The following is a 20104-nucleotide window of genomic DNA, read 5'->3' on the forward strand; positions in this document are numbered from 1 at the left end:
AAGCTTGAAGAATTTGGATAAATTTGTTCTCTGGTTAATCATTAATGACAAAAAGAAATATCTCTGAGCAAGAAAACTAAAATCAGAACCCAAACATACTTTCACGTCCATAATTAAGACAGGAATTGTTTTATAGGAGTTTACACTTGAGGGACTTATTTTTCATTTTCTCTCTTCATTCTTCCTCTTTCCCTCTTTTGTGCTTTTCTTTATCCTCTCATCTCATCTCCCTTTTTTTCTTTCCTTTCCTCTCCTTCCCTCTTTCCTTCCTTCCTTGGACTAAACATCTGGGATTATGCAAACTTTGCAAGCACTATAATTTCCTAACTCCTCAAAATATTTTTATTCATTCAAATAGTAAAAGAATTCTAAAATTAGACTGTCTCCAAGGGGAATGGCTCAACTGTGAAAACCAGGAAGTCAAATTGCCTCTGACTTTTTTCTCTAGTCCAGGGCCTTTGCTTTGATGTACTATCTGTGAGCATGCCTCTGGTAGGTCCTATTTGTTCTGATACTGACAGAGACCTGGATTTGGTTCCAAACTGAGAGGTAGTAGAAAAACAGGACTCCCAAGGTCCCGTCCATGACACTGCTTATTATTTAAGGATAACCTAGATCTACAAAAGGGTCCAAGGGATAGTTTCTTGGTCTGCCTAAGTCCATAGAAGAAAATCAAGATTTCCTGGAGAAAGACTGTGTCTGCAGGTGAGGAATCTGGTATCACTGTTCATATCACCATTGTCGCTTTACTACTTACTGAAAAAACAGAACAAAAAACGTATTTTCTGATGTCTCTTAATTCACTGCCATTCATTCAGAATTTGCATTGATTCAGACTTGGAGCATGTTTTCAAATTATTCATTTCAGGGATCGAGAGTGTGGCCTAGTGGTAGAGAGCTTGCCTAACATGCATGAAGACCCGGGTTGGATTCCTCAGTACCATATACACAGAAAAAGCCACAAGTACTGCTGTGGCACAAGTGGTAGAGGGCTAGCCTACCACTTTTTTTGCTTGAGTCCAAGCAAAATAATAATAATAATTATTATTATTCTTTTCAGAGAGGATTTTGATATGTTAAAATAAGAATTTCAGATAAGCACATGAACAAAATTTCCAAGGATGATGGAGTCTCGTTAATGATTTATAATTAGGTAAAATTTTATCTTAAAGATTTGCAGTTAAATTTATTCTTACAATGCTCATCAGCAACTTTTTCTTTACAACTTTCTTTTTCTACCTTCGTATATATTATGTATTCTATTTAAAAGCAATAAATTAAATGTCTGTAAACCATGTTTGTACAAATCAGATATTTACAATCACATTGACAAATTTCTTGCTTTGACTTAAAAAAGTCCTATTTTTTTTTTTTTGCCAGTCCTGGGGCTGAAAAATGGGCTTTCCTCAAGGCTAGTTCTCTACTACTTGAGGCACAGCACCACTTCTGGCTTTTTCTGAGTATGTGGTGGAGAGGAATCAAATTCAGAGCCTTGTCCATGCTAAGTGAGCACTCTATGACTACGCATCCAGCCCAACAAAGTCCTTTTTTTTTTTTTTTGCCAGTACTAGGCTTGAGCTCAGGGCCTGAGCACTGTCCTTGGACTTTCTCAGGGCTAAAGCTGTACCATTTGAGCCTCAGAACCACTTCTGGCTGTTTTTTTTTCTTTGTATGTGGTACCAAGGAATTGAACCCAGGTCTTCCTGCATGCTAGGCAATCACTCTACCATTAGGCCAAAGTCCCGGCACAACAAAGTCCAATTCTTAACACGACATTACACTGAATTGATTACAGGGAAGTAAGGAGCACAAAGAAAAACTGGATATATAACTTTCACTAAAAGTGTCTCTTACATATGACATTGAAATGGCAGAAGTCTGCCATTGTGTTGTTTGGCTATCTGGCCCACTTATTCCAAAAGGAAATCTGTAGAATGATTAAGCTGAGTTGTGAAAGACGGGGTAAAGTTAAAACAAACAGTTCTTTTGTCATCATTTTCGGGAAAAGAAACTAGAAAATAGTACAGTCAACCTAAGTATTTTTGTGTGTGTATGTGGATGGGCGTGGGGGTCAAGGGGCTTAAACTCGGCCTGGGCACTGTCCCTGAGCTCTTCAGCTCAAGGCTACTGCCCTACCCTTGAGCCAAGCCCCACTTCCCATTTTCTAGAGGTTAATTGGAGATAAGAGTCTCAGGTCCTCTTGTGCCTGGGGTTGGCTTTGAACCTTGATCCTCAGATCTCAGCCTCCTGAGTAGCTAAGGATTACAGGCATGAGCCACCATGCCTGGCTCAGTTTAATTATTTTAAGTGCAAAGAAGCCTAGTTGTCTTGACATTATTTGTTTCAAATGTTTGAAGGACTATTGATCTCAAAAGTCCTCAACAGAGCCGACATTCAACACAACTGAAGTTGATGGGTTCCCAACTTAAAAATTCTGTCTTCCTGGGGGCTGGGAGCATGGCCTAGTGGTAGAGTCCTTGCCTAGCCTGCACAAAGCCCTGGGTTTGACTCCTGAAAACACCTACACAGAAAAAGCGGTGCTGTGGCTCAAGTGATAGAACACTAGCCTTGAGAAAGCCCAATGACAGTGCTTAGGCCTTGAGTTCAAACCCCAGGACTAGCAAAAAGAAAAAAATGTCTTCCCAATGCCATTCAAAGATGTATTTTTCATTATCTTTTACCATGTGAGTATTTTAAATTTTTTTATACAAATAGTGTGCATTTCTAAGAGAAGACACTCAGGTCTGACAGCAATTTTCATGGTCATTTATCCTTCCCCTAATACTACCTGGATTCCACTCCCAAAATAGAGGCATTCTGCCTCTACCTCAGTGTTCCAATCTTCACTCTAGCCAAGTAGTAGAATTGCTTGTGAGTATTCCCGAAGTCACCAAGACAGGAAGGTGCTCTTAAAAGGGTAATTCTTTCTTTCTTTCTTTTTTTACTTGATGCTAATACCGGTGCTTGAAGACAGGGCCTGAGCATTTGTCTCCTAGCTTTGTTTGCTTAACAGTGGCCTTCTACCACTGGAGCCATAACTCTGTTTCTGGCCTCTTGGTGTTTCAAGGACTTTTCTGCTTGGGCTGACTTTGAACCATTCTTCAGATGTCAGCCTTTTCAGTAGCTAGGATTACAGGCATGAGTCACTGGTGGTTGGCAAATTTTGTATCTTTCAAGTGATTCTTTAAGTAGTTATTCGAATTAATTTTGTCAAAATATCTAGAAACCTATTTTATGTAATTATAAGCCACTTTCTATGAATGAGAAAGGATTTTTCTAGTATTCCTTGTTTTTTTGTAAGCCACAGGACTTAAACTCAGGGCCTGAGTGCTGTCCCTGAACACTTTCATTCTACCACTTTGAGCCACAGCATCACTCTGGTAGTCTGGTGGTTAATCAAAGATAAGGGTCTCATGGAGTCTCTTGCTGGCTTCAAGCGATGGTCCTCAGATCTCAGCCTCCTGTGTAGCTAGGATTACAGATGTAAGCCACTGGTGCCGGCTAGTACATGACTTTTATAACCATGAATTTAGAGAATAAAATCAAACCATTAATATCTTGTATGTTTTTGCTTTCAGAAATTTAACAACAGATGCTTCATGCTTGAATGGCATAGACAAGATATGACTCATAATTGCTCCATTTAAATTTCATGAGCCTCTTCTAAGTAGTGTGGAGGCTACTGGAGAAACAAAGGCATTTCCTTAGAATTGAAACATTTTAAATTGTGATTTGAGAATCATGGAAGTGATGCCCATAAAGGGTATGCAGACCCTGGAGTGATTCTGAGAACCACACCACATTTTTCCTTCAGCCTGCTTTTTAGCTCAAGTCCCTATTCTCCGAGGTTAAAGTCATTCTTTTTTTTTTTTTTTTTTTTGCCAGTCATGGGCTTGAACCCTGTGCTGAGCACCGTTCTGTGTTTTTTTTTTTTTTCCTCAAGGTTACATCTCTATCACTTGAACCACAGCATCACTTGTGTGTGTGTGTGTTGTTTTTTTTTCTATGTATGCGTTACCAAGAAATCAAACCCGGGTCTTGATGCATGCTAGGCAAGCACTCTACATTAGGCTAAAGTCTGGGCCCTTGTTAAAGTCATTCTTATTATGATATCCACAGTATACGATATCCACAAAAGTAAGGGTCACACATAGAGTGCTACCAGCCCTGCAGAAGCTGGCACACTCAGAGTCTATTTAACAGCTACCCTTCTCTTGACACTAGTGTAAAAATCACTCTGGGAGCACAAACTACATCCAGTTGGAAAAACTTAAAAGTAAATATGTTTTATAGACAGTTTTGGTGGAGTGAGGAAGGCGAGGGAGGGAGGGAAAGAGGGAGAGAAGGAGAGAGAAGGAAAGGGAGAGGGGGAAAGAGAGAGGCTTAATGAATTTTAAAGTACATTTCAGGCCACAGGTGGTGACTCCTGCCTGTAGTCCCAGGTACATCTGGAAGTAGCATGATCATTCGACCACAGAGGCCTCTTTAGGCAAAGTTAGCAGGAGACTCTACTGAAAAGCAAACTAAATAAATGGCCTTGGGTTATGACTCAAGTGGTAGAGCCCTTGCCTAGCGAGTGCAAGGCTACAAGTTCAGTTCTTCATACTGTTCCCCTGCCCCCCCCAAAAAAAAGTTTATTTACTATCCGAGTAGAAGATAGTATTAGATTTATATTGTATTATCTACCTTTGTCATTGGCCATGGTTGATTCTAATTCTATTGGTATTCTACCGCTCTACCACTTAGCTTGGGTGTTGTTGTCCCCAAGGTCTTCAGATCAAGGCCACCATCCTACCCCTTGAGCCACAGTGCCAATTCTGGTGCTTAATTGGAGATATGAGTGTCGGACTTTGTTGCCCGGCTGGCTTTGAACCACAATCCTCAGATCTCAGCCTCCTGAGTAGCTAGGATTATAGGAGTGAGCCACTGCACCTGGCTTGCTGATCACATTTTTATAGAGAAATTTGGCCCATAGACTACCTCTGAAAATGCTGTAAATTTCTTTTCTGACCTATAAAATAAGAATTGTGACACATTTTTCTTGTTATGGGTACATTTGTAGAATGCAACCTGAGGGCTGGGATGTAGCTCAGTGGCAAAGCGCTTGTTTGCCTAACAAGTACAACGTTCTGGGTTCGATCCCCAGTACCAAAACAGAAAAGATAAAATAAAAATACAGCTTAAAATGCGACCTGATTTTAATCATCTTACACAGTGGTAGCCAGAAAAGCTAATATGAGCTATTTTTTTCTTTTTTTTGCCCGTGCTGGGCTTGAGCTCAGGGCCTGAGCACTGTCCTTGGACTTTCTCAAGGCTAGAGCTCTACCACTTGAGCCTCAGCACCACTTCCGGCTTTTTTCTATGTCTGTGGTACCGAGGAATAGAACCTGGGTCTTCATGAATGCTAGGCAAGCACTTTAACCACTCGGCCAAACTCCTGGTTCCTAGTCCTTTACTTCTGGAAGTGTGTTGTGACCGTTTCTGTGGAACAGAGAAGCAATTAGAATTACCATTAAAACACAGAATCTTTAAAGAATTTCAGGATTTCTTAGTTTTCTGTGATAGTGGCATTTGAACTCAGAGCCTCACACTTGTTAGGAAAGCATTTTACCACTGCAGCCACATACCCAGTTCTTATCTCTAATAGTTATTTTTTCAGATAAGCCACTTAAAATAATCCTTGTTTCTTGGGCTGGGAGTTTGGTTTAGTGGTAGAGTGCTTGCCCAGCATGCATGAAGACCCAGGTTTCATTCCTCAGTACCACATACAGAGAAAACAGCTGGAAGTGGTGCTGTGACTGAAGTGGTGGAGCTCTAGCCTTGAGAAACCCAAGGACAGTGCTCAGCCCTGAGTTCAAGCCAAGACTGGCAAAAAAAAAATCCTTGTTTATCAAACCCACGAATTTTATTCCTGTAAGATTTCTACAAGTTTTTAGCCTAGTGTTCCCACTCGTGGATGTTCACACAGCTGTCTTCTTGTCTTAAAGATCTCAGTGCACTTCTTCCTCTAGAGAGGCCTTCTTAGCCCCCAATCTCAGTGAATCTTACTTCTTTCAGTCAGCAACTATTTATTTATTTAGTACACAGCATGTACCTGGCAGCAGGGCTATAGTTGTGCACACCACAGACAAGACCAGCTTTCTTCGTGTCTTGCATTTGTCACAGGATCTGATCTTGTCGGTCTTCTTCACTGTGTGAAACTTTTTTTTTGGTTGGTTGTGGGACTTGAACTCAGGGCCTGGGCACTGTCCCTGAACTCTTCAGCTCAAGGCTAGTGCTCTACCACTTTGAGTAACAGTGCCACTTCCTGTTTTCTGGTGGTTAACTGGAGATAAAAATCTTAAAGACTTTCAGGGAGATTGGGGGTAGAGGGAGAAAAAATAAGAAACTCATAGACTTTCATGTCCAGGTTGGCTTGGAACTGTGATCCTCAGAACTCTGAATAGGAGGATTACACTTGCCAGCTGTGCTTCTAATAAGACAAAATTAAAATGGATAAAATAAAACAAAGTTTTCATATAAATGAATATTAAAGGGGGTAAATAAAGTTTCATCAAAATTAAAATGGAGAACTGTAGAAATATTTACCCAGTATAGAAAACTAGCTAAATGAGTAAATCAAAGACTAAATTGTAAGCAATTTGGGAAAAAAGACAATTCATCAATGAGAATTTATCACTATGATTTATCAATGTTTTATTAATCCCAACATTCTGATTAAGACAACTGTATTTATAACATGTTATCATTTTAGGGGCTTTCATTTCCTGGCACAAGTGGTTCAATGTTGTAATAACAGATGTCCTCAGGGCTATACACACAGCAGTGAGCTCTATCCAACATGCCCCTGACTCTCCATGCACAGTCCTAACAGAGGTCACTGAGAGGGCCACAGTCACCCTTCCTATTCCTTTGTGATGGGGTCTTGACATCTGAGAGAGAGAAGGGCAGGATTCCTGGGCACATTAACGAAATGCTGATGGTTTAGCTGTTCTGGTGAACTTAGTATTGGCCTCTTGTTCTCTCTCTGTCTCTCTGTCTCTCTGTCTGTCTTTCTGTCTGTCTGTCTGTCTGTCTGTCTGTCTGTCTGTCTGTCTCTCTCCCTCCCTCTTTCCCTCCCTCGTTCCCTCCTCCTCCTCCCCTTCCTCTTCCTCCTCCTTCTTCTTACTTTCTCTCTCTCTCTCTCTCTCTCTCTCTCTCTCTCTCTCTCTCTCTCTCTCTCTCTCTCTCTCTCTCCCTCCCTCGTTCCCTCCCTCTCTCCTCCTCCTCCTCTTCCTCTTCCTCCTCCTTCTTCTTACTCTCTCACTTGCTTGCTCTCTCCCTCCCTCCCTTCCTCCCCCCCCCTCTCTCTCTCTTGTTTGCCAGTCCTGGAGCTTGAACTCAGGCCCTGGGTACTGTCTTGTACAATTTTTCCACAATGCTAGCACACTGCCACTTGAGCCCCAGCACCATTTCTGGCTTTTTCTGTGTATGTGATTCTGGGGAATTGAACCCAAGGCTTTGGGCATGCTAGGTGAGCATGCTACCATTAGGCCACACTCCTGGCCCCATTCTGTTCTCATTTGTGAAGAAGGTTAATAAATTAAAAATGTGATAAATGACCTCACATGAAACCAAGGCTGTTTGCTTCAAAAATACAATGCAAAGTTATCACCATCATATTTAACTGTTTGATTTTGCCCTCTGATATTTAGCAAATTTAACAGCATGGATATGTGTTATTCAAAACTTAATGCATTCAGGTAATGACATTGAGCATATTCCAGTAGATGAAGAAAGAAGTTGATGTCTTCATGAGCCCTTACTCTGAAAGACAATAAGATATCCTTGTTAAGTTTTTTCAAAATAGTAAGAATTTCAAATTACTGAGGTTGAAAAAGTTACAACCCTACATTTTAAATGAGATTTCTTTTTTTAAAGCACCTGGCTTGCTGATCACATTTTTATAAAGAAATTTGGCCTATAGACTACCTCTGAAAATGCTGTAAATTGCTTTTCTGAGCTATAAAATAAGAATTGTGACACATTTTTCTTGTTATGGGTACATTTCTAAAATGCAACCTGAGGGCTGGGATGTAGCTCAGTGCAAAGCGCTTGCTTGCCTAGCAAGGGCAATGTTCTTGGTTCAATCACAAGTACCAAAAAAGAAAAGATAAAAAAAATACAGCATAAAATGGGACCTGATTTTAATCATCTTACACAGTGGTAGCCTGAAAATTCATAAACTAGCAGGTGCTATTCATCAAGCTAGTCCTTTACTTCTAGAATGTGTTGTGACCATTTCTGTGGAACAGAGAAGCAAATTTAGAATTACCATTAAAACACAGAATCTTTAAAGAATGTCAGGATTTCTTAGTTTTCTGTGATAGTGGCATTTGAACTCAGAGCCTCACACTTGTTAGGAAAGCATTTTACCACTGCAGCCACATACCCAGTTCTTATCTCTAATAGTTATTTTTTCAGATAAGGGCCCAGACCATGATCATTTCCCCTTACACCTACATGGGGTGGCTGGGGAGACAGGGGGTGGTGCTTCTGGCCCCGAACATGACTGATATATCTAACTTGCATAGTAATCAGAATTACAGGCATGGTCCTCAAAGCCACTCTGATTTGGTATTTTAAAAACAACTAAATAACATCATTAAAAAATCACTTGCAATGGGATTTTTACTGAGAACCTCATGCTTCCTTGGTTTGTTGTTTCGTTGACGCTCTACCACCTGAATGATACTTCTAGCAGGGATTTTTGCTAATTTGGAGATAAAGTTTTATGAAGTTTTTGTGCTCAAACCACAAGCCTCAAGAACTCAGTAGCTAAGATTACAAGCCTGAGTCACTGGTGCCTGGATACTATTCATTTTTAAACACTAGCTTAAAAGCAGTGCCTAGAAACAGACTTCATATCATTGAAAATCTAGCTTTTGAAACTTTGTTTAAATTCTGATTTGAACAAGTTGAAAAATTACAACCCTATATTTTAAATGAGATTTCTGTTTTTTAAAGCACTTTATCCATAGACCAAATATGATAGAAATACCAGACATAAATGCCAGATAGAAATATCTAGTATGGGGCCAGTAATTTGGCCCAGTGGTAGAGTGCTTGCTTAACAAACACAAAAACATGGGTTCAATTCCTCGGTACCACATACATAGAAAAAAAGTGCTAGAAGTGGTACTGTGGCTCAAGTCGCAGAACTCTAGCTTGAGAAAGCCCAAGATCAGTGCTCAGGCCTGAGTTCAAAACTCTGGACTGGCAGGAAAAAAAAGGAAAGAAAAAAGAATATCTAGTAATCTTGGAATCTCTAGAATCAATGTAAGCTGTTCTCATTTTGTATAGGTTTCATAATATCTCAGGTAATCTCTTTGCATTTTCAAATTTACCATTTCATTTAAAGTTCATAGTGTTCTCTCTCTGCTTGTCAGTACTAAGATCTGAATTCAGGACCTGATGTTTTAGTATGTCTTTAGCCATACTTCCATCCCTGTTTTGCTTTAGCTATTTTTCAGAGAGGTTAAGTTCTTGCCCTAGGTCACAGTTATTACCAGAATCCAGACCACCAAATGCCTGAAACAACATTCCTAATTCTCCAAGAGTTTTCACATTATATTACATTTTCTTTTCTTTTTTTTTGGTCGTGGGGTTTTAACTCTGGGCCTGGGCACTGTTCCTGCGCTTTTCACCTAATAGCTAGTGCTCTATCACTTGAGCCACAGCGACACTTCCTGTGTTCTGGTGGTTAACTAGAGATAGGAGTCTAACAGACTTTTGTGCCTGGGCTGGCTTTAAACCACAATTCTCAGATCGCAGCCTCCTGAGTAGCTAGGATCACAGCATGAGCCACAGGCACCAGGCCTACAGTTGTTACATTTTCATACTTAGAATTATTCACATGGTGCTACATGTCAAAGAAAGCTAAAAGCACAAGATTTTCTATAGTAAAAAAAACCTGTTAGTATGATTTTGGTAAATTACCACAGCAATTATTTTTGCAGCAGTATGTTCATGGAGATGAACAAAATTAGAGATACAAAGTTATACAAAATAATTGCAGTAAAGACAGGAGGTGCCTTTCTGTTTTTGTTTGTATCTTAAAGAAGGTATGTAGAAGGCACAAAGGAATTAAAAGTTCTGAAAACATGTAAGAGGTCTATAAATTCTGAAAATATGTTCTGTTGTTGAAACTGCTATAAGATTTCAATTTTTTTTCTTTGCCCATCCTGGGGCTTGAACTCAGGGCTTGAGCATTGTCCTTGAGCTTTCTCAAGGCTAGTGGTCTACCACTTGAGCCACAGCACCACTTACAGCTTTTTTCAGTGTACTCGGTACTGAGGAATTGAACCTAGAGCTTTGTGCATGCTAGGCAAGCACCCCAGCACTAGGCCACACTCTGGGCCCAAGATTTCATGAAATCACGATAGGTTCAAATGTATTATTGGTGTATTTGGTCAGGGTAAATATGGAAAAAATTAATGGTCATAGTATCATGGAAACATAGAGCTTTAGAATTCAAGGGAGAGGTCTAGAATATATTGGAGATGTGTAGCTTAATGTTTTGTCTTGAGCCTCAGGTAATACTAAGGATGTTTAAGTTACATAGAAACTTGGCTGTATGTTTTTACTGGGTCTTCCATCTGGGTTTGTGTAGTGTGCATGAGGGTTAACATGTTTCCTTATGGGCATATCTAAGTTTCAACTTTTCAAAAGTCAATTTTGATGAAAGCATGATAATGCCAATTTTTTTAAGTAGCATGCAATTATACAAAATCACTGGTATTGGGCAGAATTCATACAGAAAATGTAATAATATGCAATTGAGTGCTCTTCCCATGAGGTATATATCCCCATACCCTAAAAATGTAATACTTACACTAGTTTTGTTCTCCAAGGTGGAGTGGCTTAATTTTAAAAGTCTGGAACTGGTTTGCCAAGGTACAGCATTGGTTGAAAGCTGTGATACAGCGGGGCCCTATGGTAATCCGGGCAGCACGCTCTGCACAGGTTTCATGGATGTTCAAATGGGCACCATCATAACAACATTTCTTTACCATTGGATGCTTGTATGTAGCAACTGAAATGGTGAGAGTACAGTTACCTTTGATCAGGCCTAGGCATATAACACCTCAGGCTGAGTATGAATCAGAAGGCATTCTTGATTTCCACTAACTATCAAGTGAGCTCTTACCATAACCGCAGCCATAACCAGTTGGCTGACCTGCCTTTCCTTGCAACTACTCCAGGATGGCCAATGGATGAATTACCTCCACTTCACACTACATGCTTTGAAAGGTTTCCTGAAAATAGCATTTGCGGTTCCGTACTCTTCCTTCAACTAGGCTAAATCCTAATCCCTCAAACTAGCACTTTGGGATCAGAACCCTTTGAGGAAACATAGACTAAATAAGCCTGTTCAACTGCTATCCTCCATACTCAGAAGGCTGGGATTTGAGGATTGCAGTTGGAAGTCAGGCCAGGCAGGAAAATCCTTGAGACTCTCTCTCACACACACACACACACACATACACAAATATACATGAAACCTTCCATTAAGTGAAGCTAGCACTGTAGGAATTTCCTTCTGGAAGCTAAATATCCTATTTTCAAAATGCCTTATATAGCATAGTACACAGACCTAGGCTAGCATCTTCTTTCCTTGTAAGTGCTCAGTTTAATCAGTGCTCCCCTTTTCAGATCTTTACAACATACAATGAAGGTTAGCTTACAATAACAGGTGCAAATGGAATACTCTTGTAATTGTTAGAAATTCCTACATTTCACTAAGCATGATATTCACTGAACCCAGGACACAGACCCCTCTGGTTTGATGTCCTTTCTACTGTAAAAGGTGAGTTATCTGTTTGTTACTAATTCCCATTTGATTTATATTTTATTTTATATGGTTGGTGATGGGGCTGGAACTCTGGGCCTGGGGGCTGTCACTGACCTCTTCAGCTCAAGGCTACCCCTCTACCACATTCAGTAGAGCGCACCACAGTGCTACTTTTGGTTTTCTGGTGGTTAATTGGAGATAAGAGTCTCACGGACTTTACTGAGCTGGGCTGGCTTTGAGCCTTGATCCTGAGATCTCAGCCTCCTGAGTAGCTAGGATTACAGGTACCAGCCACCAGAGCCTGACAGGATTTATATTTTACATCATAATTTTAAATACTATGTATTAGAAAACCTGTGGAATTTTATAAATGTAGAAATAGTTTAGCTTTACAGTTATACATTAAAGTTAATCAAACCATAGATTTAGAGTGGAAGAATATGATCTTAATGGCACACGATGTTTGTAGAGAAAATGTATTTGGGACAAATAAAAATTTAATATGTCATTTTAAAGAGAGAGGTAGTGAAAGCCCAATTTTCTCAGATTAAGATAGATGAACAAAACAGATTTTTTTTAAAAAAAATTGATTTTTGTCACTGAAAAGAGTTAGACCTCCACAACTTTCTTTTCAACCCTTCTGTTAAAGAAGTACATGGTATTTCATTTGTCTAGAGCTTTTTAGTGGTATACTTGTAATGTTTTTACAATTATATATTGCTTTCAACATACCTTGTTCTTCTACTTTCTGTCGCAGATCTCTTCTTGTCCTAATAATTCGTTTAGAAGAGTCTTCTATTTAAAAAAAGTAAAAAATACTAATGAAAAGGAAAAGAAGGAACATAAAGTCTAAAAATAAAAACGTTCTGCTGGGAGTTTGGCCTAGTGGTAGAGTGCTTGCCTAGCATGCACGAAGACCCGGGTTCGATTCCTCGGTACCACATACATAGAAAAAAGCTGGAAGTGGTGCTGAGGCTCAAGTGGTAGAGCTCTAGCCTTGAGAAAGTCCAAGGACATTGCTCAGGCCCTTAGCCTAAGCGGAGGACTGGCAAAAACTAAAATAAAATAAAAATAAAAACGTTCTATGGAACTAAGTATTTTAAACATTCATAAATCATTCATTCAACAAATCAGTATTGATTGGGTTACCAATTAGCTATTGTATATTTCATCTCTTAGCAAGACTCTTCCACTGATAGTGGAGCTGAGAGTGTTTGGTTTGTTTAGATTGGTTTCAATTAGAAAATTTAACTGTATTCTATTTGTTTGTTACAACAAACTAAGGATTTTTTTTTTTTGCCAGTCCTGGGCTTGAGCTCAGGGCCTGAGCACTGTCCTTGGACTTTCTCAAGGCTAGCACTCTACCACTTGAGCCTCAGCACAACTTCTGGCTTTTTTCTATGTATGTGGTACCAAGGAATCGAACCTGGGTCTTCGTGCATGCTAGGCAAACACTCTACCACTAGGCCAAACCCTTGCCTCCAAACTAAGGATTTACATTGAGCAGTTTTGCTGGATCACTGATTTTTCTTATTTGTTCTTTGAGCTAATTATAATTATATATAATTATAATTATAAATGCCACAAGATGAAATTAATCATGACAATTTATTTATTTATTTATTTATTTATTTATTTATTTATTTATTTATTTTTGGTCATGGGACTTGAACTCTGGGCCTGGGCACTGTCCCTGAATTCTTCAGCTCAAAGCTACTGCCCTACTCCTTAAGCCACATCACTACTTCCGGTTTTCTGGTGGTTAATTGGAAATAAAAGTCTCATGGCCTTTAGTGCCCAGGGTGGTTTTGAACTGCAATCCTCAGATCTCAGCCTCCTGATTAGCCAGGATTTCAGGTGTGAGCCACCATATCCAGCTTCTAATTATGAAGAATTTTATAACTATAGAAAAGGTTAATAAAATGCTATCTCTGGAAGTGGAGTAGGGCTCAAGTAGCAGAGTGCCAGCATGGAGTGAAAAGCTAAGTGAGAATGTAAGTTCCTGAGTTCCATGCCCCATTATCAGCACAATATAGGTAAGGAAATAAGAAAATAAATAAATGTGCTTTTTATTGTTGAAGCATTCATAGTGTCTGAGAAGACATGTAACTTAAGTGTAGGAATGTGTGCTGTCCCTCTTTTATTACTTTGAAATGATGTAGTTCCTATAATATCTTTCCTATTGATGAAGAACAGGCCATTGGGAGGAAAGGCTAGGAAGAAGGAAAAACATAACTGTCTTTGCTGTGTTGCTAACTGATCAGAAGAGCTTGAGTGCACAGTTTGTCTTTCTGGGTTCTACTCTTATCATCTTGATTGCTCATTTCTCCCAAAACCATATCTATAGAAAGGACCTGATCAAGTCAAGCACCTCAGGGGACCTGAACTCTTCTAACAATATGACAAGAACATAAAATCAGAGAAAAGGGCCCAGTTCCTAACTGTTAGTGATGAGAGCTAGAATATGACCCTTCTTTCTTACTCCTACCTCAGTACTTTCCACTACACTAGTAGGAATGAATTTACATTAGGTACATTACAGACATAAAGAACTATAAAAACTCAAACTCTTCATAGTTAAGCTTGTAACTGTGAGAAATTACCAGTTCCTTTCATTTCAAAGTGTGCAGTGCTAATGGCTGGAGAGTCCACTTTATACTTATCTTGAATTGTCTGTACACCATACCTGTAGAAACAAACAAACAAACAACAAGAGGGCTGATTATGTGACTTAGTGGTATAGTACTTGCCTAACATTCATGAAACCCTGGGTTGGATTCCTTGGTACCACATAAAAAGAAAAAATGTGGAAGTGGTGCTAGGGCTCATGTGGTAAAGTACTGGACTTGAACACAGAGAGACTCAAGGACAGAGCCCAAGCCCCGATTTCAAGCACAGTACAGGCAAAAAAAAATATTTATGTAAAGGCATATAATGTTCTTTAAATTATTTTGCTTTTCCTATTTTTCCTCCTTTTAGAGAGATTTTAGTCAATTATACTCAAATATAGTGTACTTGTATATTTTTACCTTCTATAACATTCTCCTTTCCACTTTACAAACCAGCTGCTTTCTCTGAAACAGTTCCCCTTTTATAATTATATATTATTATTATTATTATTTCTAGGTTTATATTCTAATGTGGATGAAAACATGTGATATATATATTTTTGAGTATGTGTTATCTCAATCAACACAATCATCTTCCATTTCATTTAATTTCCTTCACACAATTCTATTCTTCTTTATAAATGAATGATGTTCTATTAAACAATTTCTTATATTCTTGAATATAAGTAATTGAAGAAATCTACATATACCCTTGTGGACAGTATTACTATTGCTCCCACTATAAGCACACTGCCAATTAATTTGCCCAAGGTCACAGACCATACAATACAGAACTAAGAACTGTCTTGAAGAACCTGTGTCCAGAATTAACTTTTTCAACAGCAACCCAATACCACAGTTAGTAAGAACATTGCAATCAAGAAAATTTAGGAAGCAAAAGGACTTTTTAATGTCAGTATTCTCTAAGGTGTTGCTTATGGAGTGGTTTGTAGAGTATTCGTGGTGGTAGTGGTAAGAAATAAAATAGTGCTTAGAACTCTTTCAAATACAGCTCTGGGCCCACATATAAATTAACTTTAGCAAGAAAGTCTATTCATATGGAGAATTCATTCTGACATCTTATTTTAATAGCTACAGAAGAGCATGGACCTGAGCTTGCTGAGAGGCAAGAGTGTTCCTTTGACTTTTACCTCCTATGTTTTTCCTGATATTTTCATGGCTTCCTTCTTTCCTTGAAACTGCTTGACTGTCACTTCCCTAAGAGAACCTTTCCTGTCCACATTTTACTGGTACCCATTATTTCTTTTCTCTTTACTTTCCTTATTTTTATTCATTATACTAAAGTCTAGTCATCGTTATGTATTTATTCTTTCATTGGTTCAGTCTTTGTTACTTTTTCTCCTATACCATACAAATGCTAGTTCTAGGAATGTCTTTTCCTTTCGTCCTTCCTTCCTCTTTCCTTCTTTCCTTCCTTCCTCCCTCCCTCCCATCCCTCCTCCCTCTCTCTCTTCCTTCCTTCCTTCCTTCCTTCCTTCCTTCCTTCCTTCCTTCCTTCCTTCCTTCCTTCCTTCCTTCCTTCCTTTCCTTTCCTTTCCTTTCCTTCTTTCTTTCTTCTGCCAGTCCTGGGGCTTGAACTCAGGGTGGGCACTGTCTTAGGATACTTTTTTCTGAAGGCTAGCACTCTACGACATGAGCCACAGCACCAATTCTAGCTTTTTCTGTGTATATGGTTTTGGGAATTCGAACCCAGGGCTTCATACATGCTAAGTGAATCACTCTCTCCACCCTAGGAATGTCTTGTCTTTCTCTTTCTTTCCTTCTTTCTTTCTTTCTTTCTTTCTTTCTTTCTTTCTTTCTTTCTTTCTTTCTTTCTTTCTTTCTTTCTTTCTTTCTTTCTTTCTTTCTTTCTTTCTGTGAATCTTGGGGCTTGAACTAAGCTTGGGCAATGTCCCTTAGCTCTTCACCTCCAGGCTACTGCCCTACCCTTGAGCCAAGCCCCATTCCCATTTTCTAGAGGTTAATTGGAGATAAGAGTTTCAGGTCCTTTTGTGCCTGGGCTGACTTTGAACCTTGGTCCTCACATCTCAGCCTCCTGAGTAGCTAGGATTACTGACACTAGCCACCTCTCTGCCGTTTGCATGACTTTCTTATTCAAACATTAGATTGCCCATTTGGGATGCACCAATGGAGGAAAGTATTTTCAAATTTACACAGTCTGTTTAATTCACTATTTCACTCATCACAACTAACATACATTGTGAAATAAAGATATCTCACTTCACTTATGTTTGTTCCAGTCCCACACTTTTTCCAGGAAAATTAAAAAGCAAACTATTCCCAAAATATACATAGCTAAAGGTATTATACGAACATACCTAAAACTTTCCTGAGGCTACTTTCCTTTTAAATTAGTTCTCTTGTTAATTATTAACATGAGAACAGGGGATCTGCAAGTAAGAAAACTAAAATTGGAACTTAAACATCCTTGTAAATACCAGGAATAAATACAGAATGTAATTGATAGAAATTAGATATGCATAGATGTATTTTATTAGGAGCCAGTCAGTGTAGCAGAAAGAATTCTGAACATTCCAGGACAAGAATCAGTCTCTAACCTTCACTCTGTCCCTAATGTAAACCCAGTAAGTTCTCCTTGCCTCTAAGCTGAAAGTTTCTTGTCTTTCAAAAGGAAGTAAATAAAAATTATCTCATGTAACTTGAGGGTATAGGTAGGATTGGAAAGGTTGAGGGGAGCCATGAAAGAGGTGACATGATCAAGATACACTGTACTTAATAAATTGATTTCCTGAATTGAAACCACTATGTACAACTACTTAAAGATAATTTTTGTTTTGCCAGTCCTGCCTGAACACTGTCCTTGGGCTTTCTCAAGGCTAGAGCTCTACCTCTTGAGTCACATTACCACTTCCAGCTTTTTTTCTATGTATGTGACACTGGGGAATTGAACCTAGGTCTTTGTGCATGCTAGGCAAGCCGTCTACCATTAGGCCAAATTCAAAGGCCCCTTAAAGATAATTTTTTTTCTGCCAGTCCTGGGCTTGAGCTCAGGGCTTGATCACTGTCCTTGGACTTTCTCAACGCTAGAGCTCTACCACTTGCTCCTCAGCACCACTTACAGCTTTTTTTCTATGCATATGGTACCGAGGAATCGAACCTGGGTCTTTGTGCATGCTAGACAAGCACTCTGCCACTAGGCCAAACTCCCTGCCCCCATAATGCTATTTAAAAAATTTTTTTATTGTAATTAATAGGTGGTGACAGGTATATTCGCTAGATAGAAGGTGCATTACTTCTTACACATTTATAACACTTCGCATGTTTTTGCCCCCATTTGTCTCCTCCATCCCCTCTCCTCATCTTGTTTTTCCTCCTTCCCTTTCCTATTTCAAATAAACGTATATATAATATACCAGATAACAAGGTCAGCCATTGTTATAATATGAGATTACCCAATGGGCAGCCAAAGAGATGAAAAATAACGTAGTACATTAAGAACAACAATCACACATAATAAAACTCTTAAAGATAATTTTTAAACACATGAAAATTACCTAGAGTAATGAAAAGATTGTGGCCATATGACACAATCTCAAATTAGATACAAAAATCTATGCTTGACATGGGATAGTTTACAATGCTTAGCATTTTTAGTGCAGGGAATCTGTGAACAACTTGGTGCATGTTTTAAATACATATATTATATTTATGGCAAAATGCAAAAATTGAAGTGAGTAAAGTTCTACTTTTGTCCCTTTCTATCAGTGATCCTTGGCCAGTCACTTCCTTATGTGCATATAAATTCATATATACATAGTATATTCAATTCAATAATCTCAGATTAACTTTCATTGCATATTTATAGCTATATTTATAACATGACATATTTTATTTGTATGATATAGGATTGTAAGCTGGATTTCAATAACACTAAAACTGGTAGAGAATCAGCCCTGCCAGTGGCTCACACCTGTAATCCTAGCTATTCAGGAGGCTGAGATCTGAGGATAAAGGTTCAAAGCCAGCCTGGGCACAAAAGGACCTGAGAAGAAAGGGTATAAGGATATAAGGATATAAGGAAGGAAGGGGGAAGGGAAGGAGAGAGGAAAAGAGGGAGAGAGAGGAGGAACTAGGGAGGCGGAGAGAGGAGATGGGAGGGAGGTTGAGAATATGGAAGGGAAGGGAAAGAAAGAAGAAAAGGAAGGGGCAGGGAGGGAAGAAAGGAGGGGGGAGGCAAGGAGAAAGGAAGGGAAGAAGGGGGAGTGAGGGAAGGAGAGAGAACATTTGAGGAGATAATACCCGGGTGCTTTTCAGCAGTTAAGCATTATTTTTAGAAATCATCATTTATAAGATAAAATTTAAAGTGCACAAAATTTCAGTAACACAAATAGTTGTGAAGAGTCAACTTATACATTTGGAAATAATGACTAATAGATTTTCAAAGCTATTTGAACTGTGAAAAACACCCAGAAAAACTAAGAACAAATGCAAACAAGCGATGAGAACAAAGTTTAAATTGACTTTGTCATTTATTGAAGAGAAACTGGAACATGTGAAGTTTTGTAAATAACAATTCATCAAAGCGGTCATATTTTTCACCATTCACTCAATCAAAATGCTTACATAGCTTTCTCATTCAGAGAGGAATCTCATTTGAGCAAAGTTATTTGCAATGATATAATCTGATGAGTTTCCTTTTTCACTTAATATAACAAACATGCATCATACAATGGAGATGGGCTGTTTTTACTTACGTTTGTTCCTGTCCCCAGCTTTTCTCCAGGAAGATTAACAAACAAAGTATCTCCCAAAGGGCCATGGTGGAAGGTGGTACAAAACCATGGGCATCAAAACTTTGAAGCTAATTTCTTTTGAAATAAACTAAGCTTGAAGAATTTGGATAAATTTGTTCTCTGGTTAATCATTAATGACAAAAAGAAATATCTCTGAGCAAGAAAACTAAAATCAGAACCCAAACATACTTTCATGTCCATAATTAAGACAGGAATTGTTTTATAGGAGTTTACACTTGAGGGACTTATTTTTCATTTTCCCTCTTCATTCTTCCTCTTTCCCTCTCTTGTCCTTTCCTTTATCCTCTCATCTCATCTCCCTTTTTTTCTTTCCTTTCCTCTCCTTCCCTCTTTCCTTCCTTCCTTGGACTGAACATCTGGGATTATGCAAACTTTGCAAGCACTATAATTTCCTAACTCCCCAATATATTTTTATTCATTCAAATAGTAAAAGAATTCTAAAATAAGAGTGTCTCCAAGAGGAATGGCTCAACTGTGAAAACCAGGAAGTCAAATTGCCTCTGACTTTTTTCTCTAGTCCAGGGCCTTTGCTTTGATGTACTATCTGTGAGCATGCCTCTGGTAGGTCCTATTTGTTCTGATACTGACAGAGACCTGGATTTGGTTCCAAACTGAGAGGTATTAGAAAAACAGGACTCCCAAGGTCCCGTCCATGACACTGCTTATTATTTAAGGATAACCTAGATCTACAAAAGGGTCCAAGGGATAGTTTCTTGGTTTGCTTCAGTCCATAGAAGAAAGTAAAGATTTCCTGGACAAAGACTGTGACTGCAGGTGAGGAATCTGGTATCACTGTTCATATCACCATTGTTGCTTTACTACTTACTGAAAAAGCAACAAAAAACATATTATCTGATGTCTCTTAA

The 20104-nt window shown here is 38.9% G+C and overlaps 1 protein-coding gene across 2 annotated transcripts; it reads right to left on the reverse strand.

The window, feature by feature from the left end:
• Nucleotides 1-7342: 7342 nt before the first annotated feature.
• On the reverse strand, nucleotides 7343-19636 carry LOC150065863 (complement C5-like). 2 transcript variants are annotated; one of them, XM_090330546.1, is made up of 5 exons: nucleotides 19179-19636; nucleotides 14437-14519; nucleotides 12566-12628; nucleotides 10874-10996; nucleotides 7343-7806 (listed from the first exon to the last, which is right to left on the reverse strand). In XM_090330546.1, exons 1-4 carry the CDS (start codon nucleotides 19241-19243, stop codon nucleotides 10875-10877), a joined length of 333 nt encoding a protein of 110 aa, XP_090186672.1. In that variant the 5' UTR covers nucleotides 19244-19636; the 3' UTR covers nucleotides 7343-7806; nucleotide 10874. The 2 variants fall into 2 exon arrangements, with proteins under 2 accessions (XP_090186672.1, XP_090186671.1); XM_090330545.1 differs by having other exon boundaries at nucleotides 10874-11074.
• Nucleotides 19637-20104: the final 468 nt, after the last annotated feature.

The sequence above is a fragment of the Megascapheus bottae genome, chromosome 3, assembly GCF_031878675.1.
Source record: "Megascapheus bottae isolate mThoBot1 chromosome 3, mThoBot2.hap1, whole genome shotgun sequence".
In the NCBI taxonomy this organism is placed as follows: Eukaryota; Metazoa; Chordata; class Mammalia; order Rodentia; family Geomyidae; genus Megascapheus; species Megascapheus bottae.